Source organism: Thunnus maccoyii, chromosome 18, assembly GCF_910596095.1.
Source record: "Thunnus maccoyii chromosome 18, fThuMac1.1, whole genome shotgun sequence".
Classification (NCBI taxonomy): domain Eukaryota; kingdom Metazoa; phylum Chordata; class Actinopteri; order Scombriformes; family Scombridae; genus Thunnus; species Thunnus maccoyii.
The window spans coordinates 27,687,095-27,709,786 of NC_056550.1; the positions used below are offsets into that span (position 1 = coordinate 27,687,095).

At 39.7% G+C, this 22,692-nt stretch overlaps 1 protein-coding gene and 1 long non-coding RNA gene across 2 annotated transcripts; both read right to left on the reverse strand.

Moving 5' to 3' along the window:
* Window positions 1-3,265: 3,265 nt before the first annotated feature.
* Window positions 3,266-7,428, reverse strand: LOC121884572. The gene is made up of 2 exons (XR_006092373.1): window positions 6,349-7,428; window positions 3,266-3,818 (listed from the first exon to the last, which is right to left on the reverse strand). It is a non-coding gene; the product is annotated as an uncharacterized LOC121884572 (long non-coding RNA).
* Window positions 7,429-7,722: 294 nt separating this feature from the next.
* Window positions 7,723-22,692, reverse strand: ubald2 (UBA-like domain containing 2). Its single transcript, XM_042393389.1, has 3 exons — window positions 22,368-22,692; window positions 14,209-14,265; window positions 7,723-8,134 (listed from the first exon to the last, which is right to left on the reverse strand). The coding sequence occupies exons 1-3, from the start codon at window positions 22,668-22,670 to the stop codon at window positions 7,778-7,780; spliced, it is 717 nt and encodes a 238-aa protein (XP_042249323.1). The 5' UTR covers window positions 22,671-22,692; the 3' UTR covers window positions 7,723-7,777.

Below are 22,692 nucleotides of genomic sequence, written 5' to 3' on the forward strand. Positions count from 1 at the left end.
CTCCGTCTTGCATCAGAGCGTTTCTCTAATCAACAAACATAAAACCTTTCAGTTCCACTTTCGACACATCCTGAAATAAACATCCCATAGTTGAAGCTCAGTGACTCATCGTCTGTTTCTGATCTACTGGACAGAAACATGACGTCACCATCAACTGGTTTTATTTACACTACTGGTGCGAAGAACAACTCAGTTTAAATAGTTTCATGTCTCAATGTACAAACAATTAGAGATGAAAAATGAATTATAAATTCTTTTTTGTTTAATAAAAGTTCATCTAAGGTTTTATCCCAGTAGCCTCCAGCAGATAAACCAGCTCCATGACTGTACTGGTTCCACTGGTTCTGACTGGTTTGTTGTCATTATGAAGATCAGATCAGACGCTGCTGCACGAGGAGCTGCAGACCGTCACACTTCCTCCTGCAGACTTTCAAAGTAAAAAACTAAAGTTGAGACACTTGTAGGAACCGTTTGCATCAACTGTCAAAACTTCATGAACTTCCATCGCTGCAGAGCTGTTTACATCTGTATCCTGTCAGACTGTCGATGTTCTAAACCTTAAAAGTCAGATTAATCTTTATTAATCTATAAATATTACAGCATCTGTGTAGATCAGTGATTCCCAACATGAGGGTTGGGACCCTCCAGAGGGTCACCAGATGAATCTGATTAATGGAATAAAAGAAGAAATTAGTCAAATTTTGGCTTTTTATGTCATAATTTTGATGTAATGACTTATTAAATCATAATGAGATAGTTAATCAGAACTATAAGTGTCAATATTTTGACCCACAAAGTCATAATTACAAGATGAAAAGTCAAGATTTTGACACTTTTACTTTTTTAAAAACATTTTTATTTCTTATTTAACAGATTTTAAAAACACTTTCATCAACACTAACGTTCGTTAACGACAAGACTTAATTATCATTACATTAAAATTACTATTTATTATTATGTCACTTAGAAAGTGAAATCCTCAGTAAAAAGCAGGAGAAATAAAATTAATTAAAAGGTAAAGAAAGAAACAAATAATATGATTAATTATTAGTAAAAAATAACAGCGAACAAACAGGGAACAAATAAATACTCTGGTGTGATGACATATATACTGTATGTTTATATATTTTTACACACTCAAGCTTTACTGACGGATACATGAGATACAACCAGTCGCTCTACTGGTTAACAGACTGGGTTAAGGCAGTAATCTCCACTGGTTTTGCTGGTTAAACAGACATTCTGGGACGAAATATGTTGTAATTTTGATCTTTTTTGGATTTATCTCTATTTTTATTTATTTCTCTGGTTTTCATCATATATTCAAATGATACAAACACACTATAATGTAGTTATAAGCAGATATAATTATGTTTTTATATGAAGACATATTTTATATTATTACAGCTGTTTTACTATGTTGTCGTTCATCATCTGTTTATAGAGCAGCAAACACTTCTGGGTGTCAGGAGGAGTTCAAGTTATTGACTAATACATTAATAAACACATATATCTGCTTCTAACTACATGATAGTGCGTTTTAACCATTTATTAACTGTTTATATACAGATTATTAATGATAAACTGGTGGATCTGAAGCCACATGCTGCCTGGAAGGATGTGTGTATATATAAACTGTCAGAGATGAAACAATCAGGCTGTTGCATCACGAGAGGAAACGAGTCACTACAAGCAGAAGAAGAACATCCTGTTCACAGAAACATGAGCGAGCAGGAAGGACACAGCTGAGTGAAGCTGAAACTGGGAGGATTCACTCTTGAGATGCGGTCGGATCGTTTCCTGTCATTGAAGAATTTGGTTTTATGTAAAGTGACTTGTCAGGAGGTGATGTGGGTGTTCGCAGACGCCGGCGTTTGAAATTGTTAGATAATATTCTGAAGTATTACTGAAGTATTTATTCTGAGGTACTTGAGTTTGATGCTACTTTATATGTTTTACTCAACAGCTGTATTTATTAGTTATTTTTCTTACATTTCAAACATGTATGATGCAGCGTATAAAACACGTCATGTTGACTGAAAATGAAACGTTAGTCGTGCTTTTAAAATGTTGCTGATGTGTCAAAAACGTTCATCAAGTCAAACTGATGAGATTAAAAAGTAAAATCTGAGTCAGTTTTATTTCATAAAATTTACTTTTTTTAAAATCTTAATTTAAGTAGAAATTTGATTTTTTTTTTTTAGTTTTATCTTTGAATCTTGTCTTTCCTCATAATTTTGACTTATTAAATCAGTTTTGATATCAAACTTCATAATTCTGACTAATTACCTCATAATTTTGACTTTTTGTCTCATTAATCTGATTTATTGAGTCTCAATATTGTTTTGTTTTTTTATTCTAATAACTAACTTTGACTTAGTAAGTAAAGATTTTGACCTACTTTTGACTTTTTATCTCACAGGTTTGACTTACTACCACATAAAATTAACTTATCTCATAATTTAAGTCAAAATTATATTTTATCCCTTAATTTTGATATTTTCCTCATAATTTTGAGATTTGAGATCATCTTTATTTACCAAGTCAAAGTTATGAGATAAAAAGTCAACATGTTGACTAATTACCTCATAAATTTGACTTTAGTCTCAAAATTGACTTTTTAAAAATTAGATTTTTTCAAATCTCATAACCGACTTAGTAAAAATGTTGACATAACGAGCATTTTAAAATAATTTTGATTTTTTAATCTCATAATTCTGATTTTTTTTATCTCATATTTTTTGACTTCCAGTCATACAATGAGCTTTTATTTTTATCATGAATTTGTTCTATTGGCAGAAATGGGCTTCCGTACATTTTACTGCAGAATTAGTACTTTTGATCCTTTAAAATACATTTAGCTGCTGATACTTTGAATGGAGTACTATTACACTATTACATTGTTGAATTGGTATTTTTACTTCAGTATCTGATCTAAATAATTCTTCTTCTGGATATTTCGTCCTTCATCACGTCTGTGATTGATTATTTTACAGCCTGTCGGTGGTTTGTTGTTAGATCCTTTATTATTAATCCAGTCTTTGTCACTGAACGTAACCTTTCTGCTTCTTCTTTAAGACAGTTGTTTCACATTCGGGTCAATCACACTTGAGTTTCTCAAACACTGACACTCTCCTCTGACCACATCCTTCCTCTATCAACAGCCTCACTGATGCCAAGAAGAGTAACTTGAGAGAAGAAGTTCAGACTGCAGCTTTGTGCTTTCTCAACCGTCATTCTGCTCTTACAGTAAAACCAAAACAAGTGTGATGAAAGGAGGAAGCTGCAGAAAGTAGCAGATCATACCTTGTTTTATTAAACATATAAATACAAATTTCAACAGAGGAAAATGAACAGAAAGTACTTGAGAGAAAAATCTCTATAAAAGAGCCATGAATTAGAACAGAGTGAATTATTTCTGAGGGTCCATGAGAAAGTACACCGTCATCTTAAGAGCAAAAAAAAAAAAAAAATATCTTGAACGGGAGGTAAACTGTCAACAAGAAAGAAAAACCACCACCCAGTCTGTAAAATCTTCAGGGTGGTTGAGACACATCAGCTGTATTTTACTGGTTAAAATATGGTCATAAATTCCAAAGCTGTGCCAAAGGAACATGGAGACCACATCAAATCTCCATGAGAAACCATTTCCATAACAGAGCTAAGCCAGTAATCCACCCTGCAGGAAGCTCGTACAACGGCTCCCCTGTCGGCCTTCAGACCTCCGACCCTTCAGCGGCGACAACACGTCGCTTCACCACCACCACGACTCAGACACGCTCGTCTGTCTCCACTTGTCCTCGGCGGGTTCAAGACAGCTGCGGGAGTTTGATTTAAAAAAAAAAAAAAAAAAAGGAAGAAAATCCGCCCTGAGGTCACCAACAGACGGCCTCATTTACACGTTTTAGCTTGTTTACTGCAGATCTGACGCGCACACGCGCGCGCGCGCGCGCACACACACACACACACACTGCGCTGCTGTTAACTTCCATTTGATTCAGTTCAGTAAGAAAATCAACTGTTAAACATGGAGTCTGCATGTTTTAGTCACATGACTCATGAGGTAACAAGAGCCGCTCAACTATTCTGATCATCAATTAATCCTGAACAGAGACGACAAATATTTAATGTTTCCAGCTTTAAAATGTGAGATTTTGCTGCTTTTACTCGTCTGACGTCACAGTAAATTAAAATCTGTGTTTTTCACTGTCGGTCGGATGAGACGAGACATCTGAAGACTTTTACTGTTTTCTGATGTTTTATAAACTGAAAAACCCATCAGATGAATCAATAATGTCAGTAATTATCAGTTTAGGTAACTGTCTCATGTTTTACAATAAACATGTAAAGTCTGCATGATTTTTAGTTTCATTATTGATTCATCTGATGAGTCAAATGTCTGTTTCTGTTTGACAACAGTCAGAAACATAAAGATTTAAGTTCACCGTCAGATGCGACGAAGAAAAACATCAAATCTTCACGTCTGAGAAGTTTGAACGAGCTCGTGTTTGACAGTTCTGCTTAAAAACGACCTGAACACAAATGAATCGATTATCAGAACAGCTGACGATTCATTTCCTGTTCATCGAATAATCGTTTCAGCTCTTTATGAAGTTCAAATTTAATAATCAGCAGAATTAAACTCATCATGTATGATAGAAATTACAAAAACATGTAACTGAACATAAATTAATGTAAAAAATCATAAAAACATTTTAAAGATCTAATGTTTGGATTCTTGATGTTATTTTATAACAAACTGCAGAAATATGAAAAACTCTCAGAACAAGCTGGTTTGGGTTTTTTTTTTAAGTGTTGTTACATTTTCAGGGCGGATTTTTCCTTCTTTTTTTTTTGCAGATCATTTGATTTCTGGATATGAACAGAAACTCATTCAGCAGCTGTGATGTCACAGCCTCGACGCTGAGCGCTGCACAAACAAACAAACAAACAAACAAACAAACTGCAGGACAATAAACATCCAAACGAGACAGAAACACAGGAAACAGTTGATTGTCTGTGTGAAGCTGCGTCCCGTCTCCCCTGGCAACAACAACAACAACAACAACAACCTCTTTTCTCCTGAAGGAGACTTTTTGTAGTAAAAGTCGGGACATAAACGGGATCTTGCTGATCTGGTTGCGGTGGATGTGAGTCTCTCTGGTCACCTGGACTCTGATCTGATGAGCTCTGCTGTGTTTAAACCCTCTGATCCTGTCTGTGTCTGCAGCAGAGAATACATTCAAAGCACATGTGGGGCCTCTCCCATTCAGACAGACGGAGGTAGGAGTGGTTGAGCGTCTGAAAGGTTGTGTGGAAAATCACTGAGTCGGCCTCTGAACCCCGCAGACAGACAGACAGACAGACAGACAGACAGACAGACGGCGTCCGTCTACGTCACAATGTTCTCAAATCAGTGTGCGTTTGTGAGTTTTACCGGCGTGTCGTCGTCATGGTAACTGAAATCTTTTAGCTGAGGCTTTTATTTACAACACAGAAAAAAAACCCGCCTCAGACTATCAAACTAAACAAACCTGCTGCTTCAGCCGGACGTTAACGACAGTTAACGACGACAGCTGAAGGAAAAGTTCAACATTTTAGGGAAAGACGTTTATTTGTTTTCTTACTGAGAATAAACAGCCGCTAATTACATCAGTAAACTGTTCCTGGTTCAGTTTATTATCTATTCATCTGTTGATTATTTTCTCATTTAAATGATTAATTGTTTGGTCCATAAAATGGTTCAAATGTGGATCAATAACGACTTCAAATGTTGTTTTGTTGTTGTTCGATATTCAATTTATATTCAGAAAATATTCACATTTATGAAGCTGGAATCAGAATTTTGACTTTTTTTCTTTAAAAAAAAAGACTCAAAATGATTAATTGATTATCAAAATAGTTAACTTTAATTAAAAATTAATAGTTAAACTAATCGATTGATGTTGCAGCTCCAGTAAACAGTCACGTGACCTCCTGTAACACCGCCACGTTCTTACAGAATAAACAAACCAGACGTGAATTACTGAGATTTCGAGGTTTAGTTACTGTTAGCTGTTTCCGGTTTATGCTAAGCTAAACTAAGCTAAGCTAACATCCGGTTACGTGTTTAACAGACATGCAGAGTTGTTTCCATTTAAGTCTCAGCAAGAAAACTAATAAACAAATGCCCCAAAACTTTTCCTTTAATGACTTCAAGTCAACATGTCGTCATCTGCCGCTAAAAGTCGAAGTGAAAAACAAAAAACTAGGCGGCAGCTCTCCGTCAGGCTGAAACCATCAAATAATCATTTCATTATCAAATTATTAAATTATTGCAATCAAGCTCTGCCGTCCAATCAAACTCACCGATCACTTCTTTACGTTACAGTTCATCCATTTAGTTCTCCGACCTCCTCTAACGCGTCACATTTACACCAAACAAACAGCTGACGACCTGAAAAAACCCCAAAACTATTTCCGGAATCATCAGAGTCTCTTTTAACCATCAGAATAAAAAATAAACCTTCACTTCCTGTCCGGGCAGAGCGACCACCTCCTGCCTCATCACAGCGAAAAGACATTATTATTGATTATTTTTAAATTTGATTGACCAAATTGGTTAATTATCATCTATAATCTAAAACTTGGACTTTCCATTATTTTAATAAATTCGTCTTTGAAGCAAACAAATTATTTATGACTTTAGATTTATTCTAAGGACATTATTATTATTATTATTATTATTATTATTATTATTATTATTATTATTATTATTATTATTATATTGCAGCTCTTATTGATGGCAGCTGCTTGTTAATTGATGTTGAGCTGATTGCAGATCAACGTTCGTGGCTGCAGGTTTTCAGTCTTTAACAGACAGGAAGTTGTTTTCATCTAAATGGTTAAAGGAGAGTTTGAGGATTGTGGGAATATTAATAAAGGACAGTCTGTGTTTTGTGATTCAGATGGAACATAAAGAGACAGTGTGTGAGATTAGTGTCTGTGTCTCTGCAGCCGTGAAGCCGAGTTTCACTGCAGCGTTTTCGTGGCTGTAAATGAAACTGATACACACCTGTGATCCATCCTCACTGTGTACACACACACACACACACACACACACACACACACACACACACACACACACACACACACACACACACACACACACACACACACACACACACACACACACGCACCACCAAAACACACGTGTGGAAACATTTTCACCCTGAACCTCTGAGGTCTGAGTTCTTTGTTTGTCTGCTGGTTATTGCCGACTTCCTGCCAGATTATCTGTGAACCCTGCGGGAGAAGAAGAGTTTCTTAAAAAATAAAAGACTGATCACAAAGCACTTCAACAGATCACATGGCTCCTATCCTAAAGTAAGTGCTCTGCTGGGTCCTGGGCTTGCTTGCATTGATGATGAAGAGAAGTTTCTGCGTCCCCCCCCCCCCCCCCCGACCCTCCCTCCCCTCCCCTCCCTCCCCTCCCCTAAATAAAAAGAGTTTATGGGCTTTGTTGCGTTTCTCTGCCTCCTCCTCAGTGTTCTCAGCGACGCTTCAGGTTCTTCCTCGGCTTGGATGACTTGTGATGAAGACGGAGAGGAAAAGTGTCTCCTGCAAAGCCAAACTGCTCGTCTTTAGAAAAACAAGAGAAGAAAACAGCAGTTTCTGTCTTTTTCCATAAGAGCTCTTGAGCTCCCCCCCCCATCCCACCCCAATCTCGACCCGCCCCCCCTCCCCAAACAGATTCATTTGGCTACACACGACGCCTCCCGGCCCGCCGCACACAGTCTCATCTCTGGCCGTGGAGCGCCGATACGACGGGGGGCTGCTGGGAGCCGCTGGGCTGAGAGACGGGGGGCCACATGGGAGTCTGTTGCATGTGGTGGTGGTGGTAGTGGTGGTGCATGTGGTGGCCGGTGGGCGACGACGGGGGCAGCCACGCCGGCTGGTGGCTGGGCGGCGAGGAGGCCCAGAAGGAGCCGAAGCCCGTCGTGGAGGAGGGGGCCGGCGGGGAGCAGGCCATGGACACCTGGGCGGGGCCGCCGCCGGCGCCGGAGCCGCAGTCGGACGCCCGCAGCTTGGAGAACATGGTGATGGCGTCGGGGAAGTTCGGCGGCGTGGCGGGAGTGTTCCTCGGAGTACACATCTGAGGGAGGAAGAGAGATTATTTTCATTATTGATTAATCGATTAGTTGTTTGGTAAATAAAAATCTGAACGAAGAGAAAGAAAACAGAAAATATTCACATTTAAGCAGCTGGAATCAGAGAATTTTTCATTTTCATTTTTTTTCTTAAAAAGTGATTCCAGATGATTAATTGATTATCTAAATAGTTGGTAATTAATCTTCTCTCAGTCAACTAATCAATTAATCGCTGCAGCTGTAGAATAAGAAAATCAATTTACTGTCAAACATGACAAAGAAAAGAAGCAAATCCTCATAAATTTAGAAGCTGGAACTAAAAATGTCAGACAGCTGCAGGTTCATCGTCTGTCAATCAACTCATTTATTAATCGACTGATCGTTGCAGCTCTGATATTGTTATTGAACGTTTGTTGTTGTTGTTTTAATCCTGATTTGTGATTCTTATGGATTCTGCAGGTGATGGAGTTCATGTGTGTGTTGATCTGCTGGAGGAGGTCTGTTCACTCGTAAAGATGATTTAAAAACACACATGTGAGCGCTGAGAGTTCATGTCTAGGGCAGAGCTCGCCTGGGGTGTGTGTGTGTGTGTGTGTGTGTGTGTGTGTGTGTGTGTGTGTGTGTGTGTTCATAGATTTGCTTTACTGCTCTCCTCTGTTTCTCACTGTGATATGTGACACGCTGCTAAATGCCAAAAGTCTTCAGTGAGAACATCAATTAAAGTGTAATGTGAAAAGTGCTGCAATGCCAAACACACACACACACACACACACACACACACACACACACAGGATCAGGTAGCAGCCAGAAATAGAGGAGGGGGCCTCTCAGCTGTGCAGCAGGAGGCCAGAGGGAGGAACCAGTATATTTAGAGCTCAGTACTGGTTCTCACAACAGAAAAAAGTCACACTGTCACAGTCTCTCTCACACACACACACACACACACACACACATCAAATCACATGTGTTCGCTACATGATGCTTCACAACAGATCAAAACAACGACTGCTGTTCAACTGTTGCTGCAGCAGAAGCTTTTCAAACTATGAGACGCGTCCAAACTCGTTCTTCTTCTTCTCAGTCATGAATCTGAACACACACACACACACACACACACACACACATTCCTACATTCAGTGTGACTTACACTCCTGCAGGATAAACATCTATACATGTGTGAAGAGACGCTACAACTGACAATCATCACATTTCTCTGCTAACAGAGACTATTTAACTAAATATGAACAAATATAGGGAAGAATACTTCCTGTTTATACCCCCCAAAGCATTGTGGGAACTGTAGTTCCAAAACTGAGGTAATAATTATCCCCTAAATCAAAGTCAGACAAGGAACAAAGAATAATATTTTAATATTTTTATGAGATTACTGAAGCTCAGAATCTCTCCTCCCTTCATCATACACTCTGAGCTGGAAACCAGTGAACATCCAGACAAAAAAAACTCAGTAATGACAGTTTTAAACTGGTCCAGATGGTGACAAGTACAACAGATGAAAACCTTCATGACAGTTTATCTCTCGTTGTCAGACAGTCAGAGTTTCATCACAGCTGCCCGCTTGTTACTATGCAGGATGTTGTTTGTAAACACAACATTCATCTCAATGTCTGTCACACACACACACACACACACACACACACACACACACACACACACACACACACACACACACTTATTTGAGTTGCTCGCTGCCATAAGTGCAACAGAATCCGGCAGTAAAAGGAGACGTACGAGTAATTTATCACACAAGCAGAACATCGGCGCTCTGTCCGCCGTTTTCGTAGCTTCCTCTCGTCTATGTCGCTACACTCACACCCTGCGCTGCGATTGGCCGGAGGCAACACACCCACTGCCCCGAGGCCGACGCCAAGAAACATCCCGAACAGCAAAATAAAAATAAAATCCAGGCAGAGAGCAGCGTTTATAGATACACACTGAGTCTATAATGTTGTGTTTTTAGGAAAATTCTGCAAAATATCCCTTTAAATGCTGGAGGCCAAAATCCACAGTGCTTCTATTCAGCTTCAGCAGTCTGAGTTAGTCATATCAAGTGGATATCTGACACATTTACAGTCTTTTTAGCATCAAATTCCCTCTTTGTGTTTCCTCGGACAGTGTTTCCCTGTTGAGCTGCAGGTGGAAGTATAGTAACAAAAAGAGTAACGTTGAAAGATATCTACTTGGCTTCATATTAGCTTCACATAAACTTTGTGAAACTGTCCTTTCATTTAGACAACAGGTCACTAAAAGTCTCCAGTGAAACCGGGTCATGCAGTATAAATATGTAATCTATCAAACTGTGTCGTATCAGATGTGATATTATTATTATTATTATCAATAAAAGCAAACACTGTCTGCTACGTCAACACAAACCACATGACTCACTGTACTGGAGATAAAAAGTCCAGCAGAGCGTTTCTCTCTCCGAGCCAACAGACTGTTTTCAGTGTGACGGCAGCGGCTGATCTGTGTGTACATTACAAACAATAACACGACTGTCTGTCACACACACACACACACAGCGTATAGCATTCCTGCTACACACACATGACCCTCATGCTTTCACTCCCAACAGACCGTTGAACAGAACCAGTTCTCTGTCAGTGTTTATTCTTTATGAACTGAACATATTTGTGTTTGAAATGTTGCGACATTAAAAGAAGATGTCATACTGAGATCAGAACTGTGTCACCAGCTGATTTCACCACATTTCAAACTAGATTTACTAAATATGAAACCTAAAGAAATGTTTTATTTACTAAATACTTCACTAATGTGTAAATCCGTTGCTAGGAAACATCGGTGGCGCTGACAGGAAGCGACTGAAGCATCATCAAGCTGTGACATAAAACGACAAATTCAAATAAAGTTGACTGAATGTTGGTGTGATATGTAGAATCAGCAGCAGTGATGCAGGTTACAGTGAGGGATTATGATGCTAATGCTAAGCTAACCAACGTTATTGATTTATTCAATACCTGCTGAACAACATAGTTCTGTGTTTCCATCATGAAACAGATTCATCCTGCTTCTCTTTGTGTTTTGTGGGGTTTTTTTCTGAACCTGTGACAGACTGGTTGTCATATTAAAGGGCCGTGCTCGGCTCATTATTGCAACACTGGCGTTTTTCTGCTCCACACCCAGACTTTCTCAACACGGCTCCATGACGGCCTCCAGGGTCTGAGGGGACTTCAGGAGAACAGGAGGGTGGAAATAACCATCTGGCAGCTGATGCTCAACCCCCATCCCCCCCCTCCCCTCCCCCACCAGTGTCTCTCGTTGCTTCACCCGCTCTCCCTCCAGCCCCTGTACTCTTCCACACATGCGATGATGTCATGGCGCTGCACCCAAAATAATAACAAACCTCCTCTCGCACATTTCCTCAAGCTACGACAGGCTCCTCCCAGAGCCGCGGGCAGGCACGTACACCAGAGCCAGAGCAGGAGGAGGAGGAGGAGGAGGAGGAAGGAGGAAAAACAAAACACGGCTGCAGATGTTGGCAGAGCGCACGCTGTTCCTGCATGTTCGGGATCACACAAATCCCAGGATGCAGCGGTGGAGGGAAGAGCGGCGAAGATTCGACCAGGACGGTTAAGAAAGAGGATTGCATAAGCAGCGGCGAGCCAAGGCCACAGACATGAGTCTGTACGCAGTGACGCAGGTCTGCACGGCCACGGAAAAACATTCACTTCTGTCAAGTGACTCCTCTTCATAAGCCCCTAATTACTGAGTTACTGAGCCGCAATTACAGATTAAACATCTCTTATAACTGCACACACACACACACACACTCTGCTCCTACCAGAGAAACTCAGATCTAAATGTACTCACATCCTCTGAGACGGAAATCAACTGAGAGGTGTGAACGCTGAGTTTCCTGCCCCTCCAAATATCTAAATGACCATAAATCAGACGTCAGTTCAGCGTCGGATCAGTTTGATGTCAGACTGAGTCGTTGCTTCATCTCAGTCTGACATCATGTTTGTTTTCTGTTGCATCATTTTCATTTACGTTTAATCGTTTAGTTCCCCAGAGCCCGAGATAACATCTTCAAATATCTTGTTTTGTCCGACCAACAATGCAAAATATTCAGTTTATAAACATAAAACACAGAAAAGCAGAAAATCGGAGAAAAACTGGAACCAGAAGATGTTTGGTGTTTTTTTACTTGATGTGATTAATCGACTAATCCTTTCAGTCTTCACACAAAGACACTGATGAACAGAAAGCAAACAAAAGACGACGTGCAACAACAATACAGACGTATACTAAACAGTCGTCATGGAAACAGCGTCTCTGCCAACATAAACAAGCTGTTAAAGGTTAAAGTTAACCGGCTCATCACTTCCTGCTGCTGCTTGACTGTCAGAGATTCAACATCTCGTATGTTACCTCCGACTGACAAAGAGAACAAAGAGCTTATTTCAAGTTCAAAGCTAACGTAGCTGCTAGCTGCTAGATTAGCAGTAAACCGTGACGTTAATAGCTTCTGCTGCTGTTTCAGGATCGTCGTGATCAGCCGATCATCACATCTACAAGAGTGAAAGAAAGACTCCGCATATCGATCTGAACTTCAGCCGGAAAACACTACCTATAGTGACGTTTACGCCATCTGGCTTGCCGTAGTGACGCACAACGACCCGGAGGAGCGTCAGATGCTGCCGTTACAAATCTTTGTTAAAACATGATGATGTTTTATGGTGTGACCGCGCTGTGGTTCACACTCCCTTCAATTTAGGCAACCTTCGTTGTCATGGCAACAGTAAACACCACAATGTTACGTTGTTTTTTTTTTTTAAACAAACTGTCCTGACTCGCAGTAAGAAACATAACAAACAGTCACGCCAACACCCAAACATCCTGCGTCACGTCCCGTCTCATCAGCACTACGGACGCTAGACGTCAACGGAACTACAGGTCGTTTTTTTCCCGCCTGAAGTTTAGACGTTTACTGTCGTTTTTCTTGTGAGGACGAGTTGAGACAGGATGTCAGGTCTGACGTGAAGCTAACGCCATAAAAATATGAACGTAGTTACCATGACGTCACCCGTTGGTTTCTGAAGAGCGGTTCTGAAGCTCAAAGCGAGCCGCTCCGGCCGTCGCCATCTTGGCAGTGCGTGACGCTGCGTAACTCCCAGCCAATCAAAAACAGGCAAAGAGGCGGGCCGAATGGCTGAAACAAGCCACCTAGCGGCTGGCGGACCTGTCACTCAAAGCAGCCACGTCCTTCATTATGCAGAACTTTACAGCTTAATAAAACCTAAACGGGTGAATTATAAAAAAAAATTCACCCCCCCCCCCGTACAGTTGTCATGAAAGAGGAAATTAGTTATAGAGACCTAAACCGTTTTTTGTACCAGGCTGTAAACATGTTTATTTCTGCTGTAAAGTTGGGCATTTTAACATGGGGGTCTATGGGGATTGACTCGTGTTTGGAGCCTCAAGTGGCCATTCAAGGAACTGCAGTTTTTGGCACTTCCGCATTGGCTTCATCTTACAGCCCCGGAGGTTGCTGCTTGGTCTTGGTGGGTCTCGGTGGGTCTTTTATTATTCTTGCTTGTGTTGTGTTTTAGTCTTTTTGTATTAGTTTGATGGTTTTATAAGCAGGAAATGTGTTGACAGTTCAGCCTCTAATGTGCATTTCCCACTATTTTATATTCAAGGAAACAAAAACTGTTTCTCACTTGTTGAACGTAGAAGAAATTAAGTTCCAATTGAAGTGAATCAATAATAAATAAAACAAACTGCTGCTTTGTATTCTTACGTTTTGTATTCTTTATACGTTTAATAAAACAAAAAAGAAAACATTCAAAGTATCTTTTTTAAAGCAGTCTCGGGGGGAAACAAACCAACACAATGTTGAAGTCTGTTCTCTTCTCGTGCTGGAGAAGCAGCGGCGCTCTGACTGAGCGTCGCCCAGCTGTGTGTGTCTGAACCAGTGCGTTCCAGCAGGTCAGCGGGTGCATTCATCCCACCGTCCAGTACGAAGGAATCAGCCTCCTTTAGCCACACATGCCATAAGTCTCTTGTTTTTTTTTTTTTCCTCTTTAAATGCACTTACCATCTGGTGGTGGTGACTGGGGATGTTGGCCTCCTGGAAGAAGGAGCTTAAGGCCGTCTGCAGAGAAACACACACACACACACACACACACACACACACACGTTGTGTTAGAAGAAGCATCTAAACTTTTCTTTATTTACATGAGAAGATCACAACACACAGGAGCCTCGACCACAAAGAGGAAGAACTGCCCCATCCCCCTTCTCCTCTTCCTCCCCCTCCTCCTCCTCCATCAGCCTGCGGGTCAGTTCACGCGGCTCAGGGTTTAAACTATTATCTCCACGCTGGGATCTAAACCTGACTGACTAACTGACACAGTTAATGTAAAACTGAAAGGTCAAAAGGGAAACTTTATGTGTCTGAAAAAACACAAACAAACTCTTTTTATTTCAGTAATAAAACTGAAATCTTTCTGTCTTTGTTAACTCGTCAAGATGAAAAGATTAGCTGATTATTTTCTCAATTTTACTCCATAAAATGTTAAAAAAAAATGTTAAAAATGCTCCTCAGAAGTTCTAAAATCCCATGCTGACATATTCAAAGTCTTGTTTTGTTTGAGCAACTGTCAAAACTCCAAAAATATTTAGTTTAATATTATAAAAAAGACAAAGAAAACCAGCAAATATTCACATCTGAGAAGCTAAAAATCAATTATCAGTCAATCTAACTGATTGATTTGTTCACTCTGAATGAGCTAATTTACACAAACCAAACTACTTTCATTTTGTTACAATATTAAAAAGTTTCTTTCTCAAGTTAAACAGTGTTGAAATGATTCATTAATTATTTTCTCAATGACTCGTTTGCTCCATTAAATGTGTAAAAACTTTAAAAATGAGCCTCAAAACTTCTAAAAGCTCAAGTTGATGAATTCAAACATCTTGTTTTGTCGTCAAACTGTCAAAAAGTATAAAATATTTAGTTTAGTTTGGTAAAAACGGTGAATTTCTGCTTTAAAAAATTACTTAAACAATTAATTGATTATCAAGATATTTGCCGATTAGCTTTCTGAAGATCAACTAATCAATGAATCTACTGTGAATTAGCACATTTTACACCAACTAAACTACATTAAAAAGCTTCTTTCTCAGATACAACAAAGAAAAACTGAAGCGATCAGTAATCAATGAGCTGATCAACAGATCAACACATCTGATTCCAGCTTCATACAGTTTCAACTGAAAGTCTGTTATTGTGTTTGCTTCTGTCTGTGATGATGGTGAACAGACGTTGACTCCGGTGAACATGAGGAAACGTGTTTCTCATCACTACTATGATTCAGGCTTCAGTCACACTTACAGGAAAGTTTCCTCCCTGAGTTCGATGCTTATCCGCCTGTTGTTTGTGTTTCTACAAGGTCATGAGGAGCGTCGTTCGCGCCGGCCTCGTCGCCGTTCACAACAAAAGAGGAACAATACAAGATGCCAGCTCATTTCCTTGTTTACACAGGGAGGCGGCCCTGAAAGCTGCTGTTTACATTTTTACAGCGTCTCGGTTTTTCTCTGCAGTCGACCTCTGACCTCCAGCAGGAGACAAACACTTACTAATTCATCTGCTAGTTACACCCTCTAATTATCTAATGAATTATCTAATAAAGACGTTTAGTTTAAAAGACATAAAACAGAGTAAAGCAGCAAATCTTCACATTAGAGAAGCAGGAAGCAGACAATGTTTTTACTCTGTGTCACTTGATAAATGATTAAACAATTATTATGAAAATGATTGCAGGTTATTTTGAAGTCAATCCACCTGTACATATATAAGGTTTTCAATCAGGTCTGCAACTGATTATTTTCTCAAATAATAATTTGTCGTTTGGTCTTTAAAATGTCAGAAATAGTGAAAAATATTGAGTTTAAGTCCAAGATGACGTCTTCGAATGTCTTGCTTTGTCCACAACCCAAAAATATTCAGTTTACAGTCATATAAAGACTAAAGAAACCAGAAAATATTCACATTTAGGAAGCTGGAATCAGAGAATTTGGACATTTTTTCTTAAAGGTTTAATCATATTCACACATGTTCAGCTCTATATTCATATTCTGGAGCTCTACTGGAATATCTTTTCCAGTTAAAAACTCCTTATTTATCTTCTAATGGTCCTTTATGCAGCCCCTCAGTTCAGCCTCTGTCTGAAACAGGCCGTTTTAGCTCCTGTCTCTTTAAGGCCCCGCCTCCTGATGAGCCCGCTCTGTTCTGATTGGTCAGCTTCAGGAAGCTTCCTCCGGCTCCGGAGGCTACGTAAACAAACTACAGTAGCAGGATTTCACTTATATTTCTCCTTCTTTACTCCAAATGGAAACTTTACGTACATGTTTGATGTGAAATCTGAGCGCAGCGACGACGTGAACGACACACAGAAACATGACGGCAACGAAGACGACCTAACGACTGTTTGCTGTTGTTTCATTTGAACAATTTGAACCCTTTTTTCAACATTCAAGAGATTTATTTGTCACATGATTGTACAACAGCAGAGAAATGAAACAACTGTGCAAACAGCAAACATGAAGCTACACAGCAGTAAGAAAATTACATTAAACATATAAAATTACATACAGGGAAAAGTAACACAATATCAATATAATAATATAATAAAAAATAATAGAATGTCACAGAATCTTTATGTACAAAATGAAAATAAGGTAAAACTAAAATAAATAAGAAATATGACAACTTATAAACTATTAGCAGGATGTGTGTTTTGCAGGTTTTCAGTGATTCTGGTCCTTCAAACCGGGAGAAGAAGCTCCTCTCTGACGTCCTGAATGACCCGGTTTGTCCTGGACCTGCACGACACCGGTGTAGACGTCCTGGAGGCGGATCAGCAGTCGGATCACTGTGTGAACAGGCAGCGTTGCTTCCGCTCAGCTCACTTTCTCCACGAGGTCCAGCAGATCCTGACCGGTGCGTAGTGGATCCTCTGCTTCTCCACCACCGCCTCCTCGGTTTTAGAGACGTTCAGGTCCAAGTTGTTGTTCTTACGCCATGATGACCTCACCTCCGCCTCGTCCGATAGGCCGTCTCGCCGTCGTTGGAGACGATCAGACCAAACGTCACTTGAGCGTCTCGAAGCATTTTTACACTCGTTCACCTCCAGTTTATCATAGAATCAACATTATAATACGACAACCCTGATATGTCTTATTGTTACAGCTCATGTTGTTTTATTTAATTATTATTATTATTGTTATCATATCAGCTGTTTATTAGGGCTGCATCTAATTATTTATAATTATTTTCTCAATTACATCATTTTCCAGAGTCAAAGGTTTCGTCTTCAAATGTTTCGTTTCGTCAGTTGCAAAGAAAAATATAAAATCATCACGTTTTAGAAATAATATTTGGCATTTTTGCGTTTGAAAAAGATCAATCTGTCATCGACTAATAACTGCAGCTCTAGTTTTTTATTATTATTTTATTATTATTAGAAGTTCTATTGTTGGTTTCTTGTTGTATGTGTTTAAATAAAGTTTACAGAAGAAGATAAATGGTGTTAAAGTCAAGCAGAGCTTCAGCAACGGGATCGAAAGTGTCAGACGGTGTGTGATCTTGTTTTACTGCTCAGCGTAGCCTCCATTTCCCCTTTACTGGAGGCCTCTTACACGCCAACACTTCAATGAATGCAGTGGTTTCCTCCTCCCCCCTCCCCCACCTCCTCCACCTCCTCCTCCTCCTCCTCCTCCTCCTCCTCCTCCTCCTCCTCCTCCTCCCACCCGGTCTGGTTGTTTGACAACAGCAGCTTCAGCGCAGGAATGTCTGCCGTACAACGTGACACACATATCAAAGCGTGAATGTGCTTTGCTGCTATTGTGCAAAGAGCCACCGAGTCCGACGCTGTTCTTTGTCTGCGCTCGCTTTATTTTTCAGGCCCAGGTTTGAAGCGCGTCCTTCTCTAACGCCGCTCTGTCAATTCACATTTCCTGCTGCTGTAAACACAAACACTGCGGAGGGACGGAGCCGAACACACAAGAACACAGAGAGACTGAACTACAGCTGACTGCCAGAGAGCTTCTGCACCGGATCTACAGTCAAGTTCAGACGCTTCATACAGTAGAGAGAAGTGGTTTCAAAAGGGAGAAGTTTGAATTTACATTTCGGATGTTTCTGCTTTAGTTTGGGATGTTTTTGGATTTTTAAAAAAATGACAGAAAACACTTGCTAACAGGATGTTAAAAGCTTTAATGTGATCACTTCCAGCTCCTCAAAGTAAAGATTTATTCTTACAGCACTTTTTCAAAATAAAATGCTTCACAATATTTAGTACAAAGCATCAAACAGAGACGATAAGAAACTAAACTAAATGTTAAAAAAAATGCTATAAAATAGTGAACTAACTATATTATCTTTGGGTATTAAATATTAGAAATTGTTCTAATAATCTGTTTAACTGATATGTAGTTTTAGTAACCAGAGAGTCAAACATCATCGTTTTAATTAGCGCGGTTGTTAGCTGGTTAGCTATCTTTGCTAGCCTGTTGCTAAAAACAATATGTTACTGTTATTAAATAATAATAACACTAGATATGGTGTTTCTGTCTTTTTTAACTAATTACACACATATTAAAACAATTAACAGGATCCATTATGAAAGACGAGCCTCTTGTTTACTTCCTGTTTGATTTTAGCGTCTGTGAACTGATCCAAGTCTGTTTTATTACTGAAGGCCGTGTTGCGTTCAATGTCACGTATGAACCATGACCGTCACACCATTCAGCTGAAATACAGCAGATCTCGCCTGATGCTGCTGATGTCACGTCTGAGGAGGTTGAAGGAATTTAAACCCTCGACCGTCTCGTGTTTTCCAGCTGAAGCCTCCGTAGAAGCACATCAAGTATTTTACAACCAGTATGTTGTCTGTAGCGTCTTCTACATCTGATAGAAACGCAGCATTAATGTTCTGGAGCTTCAGGCTGAGACAACGGCCTGTTCACTACGATCCAAACGCATCATACAGCTCAGAGCTGGAACCGTCATCAATCAGTCCATCCACAGATAACTATTAATATTATTATAAACATTCTCTGTTTTCAGATTCTAAATGTGATGATTTGCTGCTTTTCTTTGTTGATATCATTGAAAACTGAATATATTTGAGTTTTGACATTTAAAGACGTCACTTTGCACTCTGGGAAACTGATTTCTTCAAACCAGAAATCAATGGATGATAAAATGTCAGTGATAATAATTGTTAGTTGCAGCTGTGATACGTCTTCAGCCAGCTGTTGTTAAACCAGGAAGTATTAACACAACGTGGTTCGTTGTCTCCATCAGCTGCAGTTTAACTGTAAACACTCCAGTCGAGTCAAATAATCCATTAATCAACAGTGATGAACGTCCTCGATCTGAACACGTCATTGTTGTTTTTATCTGACGTCCAAAAGCCAAAAATATTCAGTTTACTATGATGTAAGTTAAGAAAAAGCTGAAAATTCTCACATTTGAGAATCTGAAACCATCCAGTGAGACTTTTTTTTCTTTTCTAAACAATTAATTGATTATCAAAATAGTTGCTGATCCATTTTCTGTCAATTGATTAATTGACTAATTGTTGCAGCTGTGCAGCTTCTCGCTTTAAACCCTCAATAAGTAAAAGTCTCTGTGGCAGAGTTACGACCTCATGTCACAGCTTTTTGAGCTCTTTGAGAAACACTGATGGATATTTTTCACCTTTTTCTTACATTTTACAGACCAAACAACTAATCGATTGATTGAGAATATAATCTTAATCTATAATGAAAATGATCATTAGTTGCAGCTGTGATATATTTACAGCCATGAACAGATGAAACATTGTTAAAGCAGGAACTAGAAGGGATTGACAGTCTTGCACAAACACTTAAGCAACATCAGGAAATGTTGCAGAGCTGCAACGATTAGTTGATTAATCAATCACTTGCCAACTATTAAATTAATCACCAACTATTTTGATAATCAATTAATCGCTGTGAGTTTTTTTTTTTAAGACAATATGTCAAAATTCTCTGATTGCAGCTTCTTAAATGTGAATATTTTCTGGTTTCTTTCGTCTCTGTGACAGTAAACTGAACATCTTTGAGTTGTGGACAAAATGAGACATTTTTTGGAAACAATAATCATTAGCTGCAGTCTCACATCACACTGAGTTTTACCAGCTTGTGTTTTCAGCAGCTATCAAACTTGCTCTCAGCTCACATTTTACTCTCATATGTGACAAAGAAAAGCAGAAAATTCTCACATTTGAGAGAATATTGGAGAATATTTGCTACTTTTGCTTGAAAAATGTCTGAAAGTCGTTAATTAAATTAAATTGTTTCTTCTCTACGATCAAGAGGACTTATAAATCAAACCAAAACAAACCGACTTCCTGACTCACTACAGCTCGGGGTCCATCTGTCTCCAGCACTTATCTGCTGAGCAAGTTAAGACGACAGCAGTAAGAGGCGAAGCCGCCGCTCTGCTGAACCACCTGGCCCGGACGCCGCCCGCCGCTGACCGCGGCCGCCGCGACAGATTGGTCATTAAAGCAGACGGAGGTTTGGTTGGAGGAGAACCATCTGGAAGCACCGGCTGGATGTCAGAGATCCTTCAGGTTCCATCAGCTGTTCAACAGGCCTGATGAATATTACAAACTAGTATCCACAGGGCTTAATGAGCCGCGTCTCTAATTAGTGTAAATCCAAGCCTGGAGGCCATCTTGTATTTAAACTCTACTTACAATAATAACTGCAACTAACTATTATTTCCACTATTTCTTGATTTAATGATTAAGTGTTTCTTTATTTTACTATTTTCTGACATTTTAAAGACTAAATAAATATGTCAATCACAGTTTCTCTAGTTTAAGGTGAAAACTACCAGACTCCAAATTAGCTGCCAACTATTAAATTAATTGCCAACTATTTTAATCGATTAATCATTGTGACTCATTTTTTAAGGAAAATTAAGGAAATTCTCTGATTCCAGCTTCTCTAATGTGAATATTTCCTGGTTTCTTTAGTCTCTATGGCAGTAAACTGAATATCTTTGTGTTGTAGACAAAACAAGACATTTGTAGACGTCACCTTGAGCTCTTTTGTGTTTCCCTGTTGAGCTGTGGCGGAAGTATAGTAACAAAGGACTGAAACGTTGAAAGATATCTACTTGATTTGACTCATTTGGACGCTGAAGCTTCATATTAGCTTCAGATAAACTTTGAAATACATTTACATGAACAGAAGAATGATTACAGCAAGAAAAACAGCTTTAATGTTCATTTGGACTCCTGACTGTTGTTTTAAGACACACTTGATAAACTGTGAACTCGTCCTTTCATGGACTCATCATTCCATCTTTAAATAACTGCTGGTAGCTGAGGGAGACGTGTATATGAGAACAGCTGGAGGGATAATGCATCTTAATCAGCCTATATATAAACTGAACAAGACTAGGATCAATCTCAGACCACTTAGCTCTAAGCACAGTGAGTCTGATCTCTTTATCTGTTCTTGTAATATTACCAAAAGCAAAAGTAATTCCGTGCTTCAACAGCTAAAAACCACAACATTTCCCCTCTGAGTTCCTGGAAAGATTTTCTCCTCTGACTAGTTATTAAATAACTGTTAGTCATCAGAAGGTCTAAATTACAGCTGCAACTAACTGTTATTATACTGTTATCTTATTTAATATGAAGCTTCAGATAAAACTTTTAACAGAAGGAGGACTGTGGATTTTGTCCCCCATCACTTCCATTGTAAGTGAATTATGAAGGGATCTTCTAATGGTCAGTATGAACAGGAGGAATGATTACAGCAAGAAAAACAGCTTTAATGTTCATTTGGGCTTCTGACTGTTGTTTTAAGACACTCTTAGAAAATTGTGAACCCGTCCTTTACTGTTTTATAACGGCTGGATTATCCTGCTAGCAGCTAGGCTAACAACAATTAGCTTAGCAATGACACGGAGGATTCCTGTGGAGGATGTAAACAAAAACGTCCGTTGAGTGGAGCACCACGTCCTCAGTGAAGGCTAGCTCAGCTAACGCTAGCTGCCGGAGCGCATGGTCGCACGGCAGCACTCAAAATACTCAAGATAACCGAAACAGCGAGTAAATTTCAACCTGTCGGCAGCTCACACACAGTCTGAGGATTAAATAACGGCTCACCCACACACGACATAAACCTCCCAGCGTCCACACTCACCTCAAACTGCCAGTGGGCCGCTTGTAGGAGCTGCTTCGCCTGGTCGGCGGCGCAGCCAGCCGTCAAAACAAACTGGTTGATCATCACTTGGTGCCTGAGTTCCTCCATATTCACCGACATGGCCGCTATTCTCGCAACACGCAGTTGCTTTAAAGTCGAAAATAAAACAAAATAAAAACAAATCTTCACTCGGATGAACGCCGCTAAGCCTTCAACCCCGCTCCTCCCTGCCTGCCTGCTGCCTGCTGCCTGTCTCCGCCGCTGAGTCTCCGCAGCCTCCAACAGCAACAACAATATTTTCATGTCATCATCACCAACAACAAAG

Coding starts and splice junctions, on each gene's coding strand:
- ubald2 (XM_042393389.1), bottom strand. CDS start 22,670: ATGAAAATATTGTTGTTGCTGTTGGAGGCTGCGGAGACTCAGCGGCGG. Junction 14,266..22,367: donor CGGCCCACTGGCAGTTTGAG/GTGAGTGTGGAC, acceptor GTTTCTCTGCAG/ACGGCCTTAAGCTCCTTCTT. Junction 8,135..14,208: donor CCAGTCACCACCACCAGATG/GTAAGTGCATTT, acceptor TTCCTCCCTCAG/ATGTGTACTCCGAGGAACAC.